The following is a 6,900-nucleotide window of genomic DNA, read 5'->3' on the forward strand; positions in this document are numbered from 1 at the left end:
TCTGCAGCCCACAGCTTAAACCGTTTCCCTCCTCATCATCAATAAATAAACAGATGAATTAATAAAAAGAATATTAGTCTGGATGAGCCACGTTACACAAGTGTATTCATGCAAAACGTCCGATTAAATGTTAAAGTTTGTTCTTTAATGAAACACATATTGCAGTTCAATAATTAAATAAATTAAAATTACATGGATGAAATAAATTAATAGAATTATTTAACCAGGAACCTAAAGCAACATACATTACAGAAATAAGTTACCTCAGCTAAAACAGCAATACAGCAAAAACCTGTACGGATATATTTATGTGCATCAACTGATTCCAATGAAATATTTACATTGTACACGTATACTTCCATGAAGCTGTTTCTTTTCAAGAAAAACATTACTTAAACAAGGTGATTTTAACAAGCAACGACTTCATAATAATGATGCGCGTATTTAGCCTATTTATACAAATAAATAGCAGGAAAACATACATAAAATAATTTAAAAAGAGAATACTATCTCATATATATCTCGATTGTACCATCTCAAACGTTAGAAATCGTGAAATTAAAATTTTGTGACTGCACATTTCGCAGTCATTTCCCTTTTGAAACCAGAACAACACGCGTAACTCGCTGTCAGAATTTGATTTTCTAAAGCAAAACGAGGAGGGGGGGAATCCCAATAAATATATAATGAAGTAAACATGACCTCACTCAATAAATAGTTCATAAGATACAGGCCCACGCTGAATTGTAAACTTATTGCAGCTGGCATGAAATCCTATTTTTTTCAAATGGGAAATCTACGAAATCCTTACAAGTGAGTCCCTATTTCGATTATTTACTGATACTGAGGCCTCATAATAAACAACCTCCTTCCTTTATCCAAACCCCAGGTATCACGAAAATATATCCCTGACTTCGATCACACACATGGTAACAAAATAAGTGGAATTAATTACACATTTAGACACAAAATGAAGTGTGTGACTGGTAAATTATTCATTTACAAAGGGGTTATTTGGCAGTAATCTAATATTAGCTCTCTAGACCAAGTCGTGTGTTGTTCTCTCAATCCCCTCATGGACCCTGAATAAATGTCAGACTGCATCGTCATGAACTCGGAGGAGGGGAAGGGAGGGTAGGGGGGCAAACGTAGCTTATCCTATAAGCCTAAAAAATAGCAGTCACCAAACCAAGTGCTTTGAGTTAAACTATACTCCCAATAACAATGCTGTTTGCATCAGGGTCTAAGGAAAAACCACAGTCCTCATCTGAAATGGATCATAAATGAAAATGAAAGCATATGCAGAGTCCTGTTAAGTCATTGGAAAAGGTGAAGTGTGGAAACAGTGGTCTTACTTGCTCTGTCACACGAGGCTTTACTGGACTCCACATCTCAGCGAGTAAAAGAGGTGACTGCATTGTGGTGGGTCATTTTTTTTTGTTTTTTTTGTTGTCTTTTTTCTTTCAGTCATTGTTCAGTTTGTAGGAATTTTTCGAAGTTCAAAGCACAAAGTCATCGATGATTGCAAAAAGGTGTGAGATAGGAAATATGATACAAATCGTCTCTAAACAGTTCCAAGTCTTTTTTCTGTTTGTGTGGGTGGTGGTTTTTCCAAAGCGGATTCTAGACGCATGCTGAGTATTTCATTCGTTTCTGTTTCTGCCGCTGGTTGCAAAACCAGACCCGCACCACGTTCTTTTTCAGGTCCAGCTTTTCCGCGATTGCTGCGATTTTCTCCGAGGAGGGACGCGGCTGAATGGCGAAATAGGCCTCCAGTGATCTCTTCTCCGGCGCCGCTATCGACGTGCGCTTCCTCTTTTTCTCCGCGCCGTTGTACAACTCGGGTTTATTAAGTTTCTCCCTGTGTGATTTCTCGGCTTCCTCTAGCCACGCTTGCAGGATGGGCTTCAACGCGATCATGTTGTTGTGAGACAGCGTGAGGGACTCGAATCGGCAAATGGTGCTTTGGCTGAGGGAGCCCACACCAGGAATCTTCAGGCTGGCTAACGCTGACCCTACATCCGCCTGGGTAACCCCGAGTTTGATCCGTCTCTGCTTAAACCTCTCCGCGAAGGCTTCCAAGTCCCTGGGATCGGCGTCCACGTCGCTCATGCCCATGTGCGATGGCAGCCCGTGGACATGAGCCATGTTGATGGCTGCCTGGTGCATGTGGTTCATGCCCGCCATGTGGGCAGGGTGCGCAGCCGTGGAAACCACCGAGCCATCCGGCCCAGCCATGGATCCTAGTGCCAGTCCCGGGGTGATGTGGTCCAGCAGGTCCCCCTCCAGTGCCTGGTGGGGCTGGTGGTGGTGGTGATGGTGGTGGTGATGGTGGTGGCCGTGGCCGTGGCCGGACAAGGCGGACGGATGAGAAATAGGCACCGAGGAGGAAGAAGACGAGGTGCAGGGGAGCGAGTTCATGGTGTGGTAGGTTGCGTCCGGCTTGAAGGGACTGTGATGTGGAGGGTGGTGGTGGCTCTTGTTCTGCGAGGCTATATCCACCGCCGCTAGAGCTTCAGCCCGGGCCAACAAACTCTCATCCAAGCCTCCGAATATATTGCTCTGCAATTGCAAATAGAATGCACACATAGCTGTCAGCAGGGAATTCTCCCTCCACCACTCGGTTTAAAACATTTCCAGAATGTGAAAAAAAGAAATCCTAAAAAAAAAAAGGAGAGGAGGAGAGGAGCCCACAAAACAAGACGCATGCAACATCCCAGGTCATAAAAATTAATACGAAAGGCAAAGCCGACTGAATACATAAGTTGAGCAGAAGAAGAAAAAAATATATGGAGGTGTTGGGTGATTTGCTGTGCAGACATGAAAAAAACATCAAGCAGAAAAAAAAGGGAAAAAAAAAAGTGGGCTGTCAAAATGTGCCTTTAAGCTGTGATTATGCAGAATACGTACCGGTGGGGTTGGGAGACAGGCTCGCCGCATCGCCTCCGAGCCGCCGCCGTTGCTGTTGATGATGCTGTTGCTGTGTCGGGAGGACGAGCAGGAGGACGATGCATTGGAAGTCAGGGTGGATGAAGAGGAGGAATGCAACGAGTACTTGTGTTCGGGCAAGCTGCTGTGGGCCATGGCAAAAGCCTGCTTGCTGTTCAGAGACATCATCATCATCTTTGCTGGCGTCCGAGCCTCAGCAAGTTCCTTTTAATAAGTTAAGACTCCGCCTCCTCGCTCGGGAGTCGAAGCCCCGATCTGCTTCGCTGGAATCTGGAGTCGCCGTGGAATGAAGAGCGGGCTGAAGACGCTGGTCCAAACAAGTTATCACATCTATTTATTATTACGCGCGGAGGTCTTGGCTGTTTGGGCGAGTGAGAAATCGCAGGTGCCACCGAGCCATGCAACTGCGCGCAGCCGACACCTTTCCCTTTGTGGACGTGTGGCTGCTGTCTCTTTCTCCTTGTATCACTTCAATCTATTTGTCTCTTTTCTTTTTACCTTGGATTATTTGGCAGATCTCCTCATGGACGACGCCAAAAAGGAAAAAGGGAAAGAGCAAACCAAAAAAAAAAAAAAAAAGATATGAAAAAGTTTCTCTCTTCTCTCTCCGTCTCTTAGGATTTTCCGAGATGCTCGAAGTTTTTCTGACTCCTGCCTCTTCCCTTCACCTGTTTGTTTCTGTTTTAGCTCTTTCTTTCTTTTTTTCTCGTTTTTGCTCAAAAGTTTCCGTCTCGAAAATGACCGTGAGTGAGAAGTAATGGCGGTGACAGTCTCTGTATTGGAGGCTACCTCTTCCACTACGTTCAATGCTGCGGGGACCCGAACTGCCTCTGCTCTGAGGCGAAGGGCAGACTGAGTCTCTCTCCTCCTCTCTCTCTCTCCCTCCACCCTCTCTCTCTCTCACACACACACACACCCCCTGTCTCTCTCTCTCTGCAGCTCTCCCACCCTCTCTCTCTCACACACACACACACACACACACTCTTTGCAGCTGCACCTGAAAACCCTTTTCATGATTTATTATTCTTCATTAGCCTCAGCAGCAGAAGCAGCACCACCACCGCCGCCGCTGGGGACTTTGCGCATGGGCAGTGCGCGACAGGGCATTTATTTCAAATGACTCTTTACTTCTCGCCACCAACACCTCGTTACCAGCACCACGTCTTGTGAAGTTCACAGACTTTCTGAATTTCCCTTTTTATTGCACCTGCTTTTTTTCCCCTTCTTCTTCTTCTTCTTCTTCTATTCTTGTCGAATATTGCAAATGAAATTCTGCCCAACAGACAGTTGCGCGCAGAGGAGACGAATGAACACCATGGACAGCTCCTCGTCACCTAAAGTAAAGCTAACTTGTCATTGTAATGTCAAATATGAATTTATATTTTCCTTTATTGTGACACCTGAGGTAAAATAATATTTCTTAAAAAAAAGAAATTCATGTTAACTGCTAATATTTCAATTTCATTCTATAGAAACACAGTGTTTCGTGCAATTCCTATTCATTGTTGATATAGCAATTTTCTTAAACTGAATAAATCAGGGCAAAATACTGGAAATAAATTCCTTAACTATACGAGTGTGTTATCTTTTTGTTGTACTATTTCCTATTGTCATGCCTTGGGTTTTACATGCACAAAAAAGGGACACTAGTTAAAGGCTACTTAATGGATGACGATAAAAGTGGAGTTTTAAAATAATTAGCACCATTTAATTGCAAATCTATGTCCTTGTCATAGCAGGCTATTAACTTATCTCCCCCTCCTCTAATTAAGCCATATCATTGGTAATGTAATTAAAACATTCAGCCACGTCGTAATTAAGGAGGGGGTGTCTCGTTTGTTTAATGTGGTCACGTCTATATAGGAATAGATAATTGTTATGATGTAACGAAACACTCGGAGGTTAAAGACGCGTGGAGAACAATGCGTCTTGGATTTAGTTTTGTTTTTTTTGCTTCCTCCTGTGTGGCTGTAATTTTTCTGAACACCTCCCTCTCTCTCTCTCTACACACACACACACAAACACGCACACACGCACACACGCGCACACACATGTAGCAGGTGTGAAACAATGGTCATCGTCTTTGACAGATTGTGGAATTATCCCTCCGTCTCCTTAAACATGTTAATAATATATCATGTGGAGAAACCTACATTAATTTCTCCCCCGGATCTCTCGTGGTTATTAAGTGTGGTCTTATCCTAATTATACTCCACGCCTTCTCGCCCTGGTGTGTGGCCACAGCTCGTGCGTCGCTCCATTCGGGTCCGAGAGCATTTGAACCGGGGTTACAGATGTTCCAGCTGCGTGCAGGCGGCAGAGGCGCTGCTCTCCTCGCGAAGGACGTTCCATGTCAGCTCCTGTTCTGTTGTTGTGATGCACGGATACATTTCTCCGTGTCCCCACGGCTGCTACACAACAACAACAACAACAAAAATCGGTTGGCATTTTTTTGTGTGTGTGGTGTTTTACATCGCGAGAGAGCCATCACGCTGCAGCAACGTGTGTGTCTCCCCCCAGCGGGACAACAGGCGCTGCTGGAGCCACCTCCAGACACCGGGAGACAGGGATCAGGCTGCAGGAGACATCAAGGAGTAATCAGTGTCTGCTCATATATACCGACAGACTGATTTATGATGAAACTTTAAAGGAATCATTTATATTTCACCACCTCTAAATCGGCGTATGAAATTTTCATCCACAATGAAAGACTAACACACACACACACACACACACACACACACACACACACACACACACACACACACACACACACACACACACACACACACAAAAGTATATCTTAAGTCAAATAAATCAGCCCAGCGCTTTTCCCAACCAATTGACTTTGAAGTGCGTTTTCAACACGTTAGCGAGTGTGTTCACGTACCTGAGACTTTGACTTCCTATGGCAACAGCTTTTGGAAACCAGTGTCAGAAAAGTGTTTGACTGAATGACTTTTGACAATGAGGTGCCAATAACCAGCTGCTCGACCAAATCCTTACTGGTGTGGAACAGTTTTTATTTGTCTAACATTTATTTCCAGGCACCTATTGGCAACAATAGCACGGTTTTATATGTTGCATTATAATTTCATCTTGAATAATTTAACAGCTAAAAATAAATAAATAAATATGACTCTTAGCAAGGCTTTATTGGGGAAAGAGAATGCACTGGTTGTAATTTCATTTCCAGTGTTTGAAATATAAAAAGGCCTCCAATTTAGAAAAAATCCTTACGCCCTTGAAATTGAGCTTGTTTTTGATTGCGTCACCTTTAAAAAAAAATTCAGCTAAATTCTCTTCCTGCCTTTAAATTTGTGTCATCACACTCGTACAGTAATTGGAGGCAATGTTGCCATCATAAAAAGACAGTCACATACCTTGCCTTGAAAAACACAACACCTCAGTGGGATTGTGCGAGAGCAATATTTTTCTCACTTCAAGGAGCTCTAATACGAATAAATAAATCTGTACCGCCTAAAAATAAAAGTAACGCCAAAGTAAAATAAAGGAGCACACGCAGCGAGGCTTGATATAACTCAGGTGACTTGCTTGCTTTCTCCCCCCCCCCCCCCCCTCCTTCTCCTCCTCCTCACTATCTTACTTACATCCGAATCAAGGAGTGCTGCAGAGGTGTCTGTGTGCTTTACACAAAGACATACTCTTCTCAGCCTCCCTCAGGAGCTCTTCACGTTAACAATCCCAATTACACCGAGACCACCAGAGACAGCTGTTTTTATTACAGAACCGCTCCTTTGTGCCGCCAACAAGGTATCTCCGCTCCGAGACGGAACACAGAGATAGAGCTGCACTGAAGAGAGGGAGAGGGGAGAGCGGAGTGCGGAGTGAAGTGGATGAAGTCTCTCGGCTGCTGCTGGTGATGCCTTTATTCACAGCTTCCCCCTCCCCTTTCTGATCTCGTGGAGCTCTTTACATGTCGGAGCAGAA

At 44.1% G+C, this 6,900-nt stretch overlaps 1 protein-coding gene across 4 annotated transcripts; it reads right to left on the reverse strand.

The window, feature by feature from the left end:
- Window positions 1–1,623: 1,623 nt before the first annotated feature.
- pou4f2 (POU class 4 homeobox 2) lies at window positions 1,624–3,123 on the reverse strand. Of its 4 annotated transcripts, none has more exons than XM_053417946.1 (3): window positions 3,050–3,123; window positions 2,907–2,974; window positions 1,624–2,591 (listed from the first exon to the last, which is right to left on the reverse strand). In XM_053417946.1, the coding sequence occupies exons 1-3, from the start codon at window positions 3,121–3,123 to the stop codon at window positions 1,624–1,626; spliced, it is 1,110 nt and encodes a 369-aa protein (XP_053273921.1). The 4 variants fall into 4 exon arrangements, with proteins under 4 accessions (XP_053273921.1, XP_053273922.1, XP_053273923.1 ...); XM_053417947.1 differs by having other exon boundaries at window positions 2,907–2,950; window positions 3,038–3,123; XM_053417948.1 differs by lacking the exon at window positions 2,907–2,974 and having other exon boundaries at window positions 1,624–2,597; window positions 3,027–3,123.
- Window positions 3,124–6,900: the final 3,777 nt, after the last annotated feature.

This window comes from Pleuronectes platessa, chromosome 3, assembly GCF_947347685.1.
Source record: "Pleuronectes platessa chromosome 3, fPlePla1.1, whole genome shotgun sequence".
NCBI classification, from domain to species: Eukaryota; Metazoa; Chordata; class Actinopteri; order Pleuronectiformes; family Pleuronectidae; genus Pleuronectes; species Pleuronectes platessa.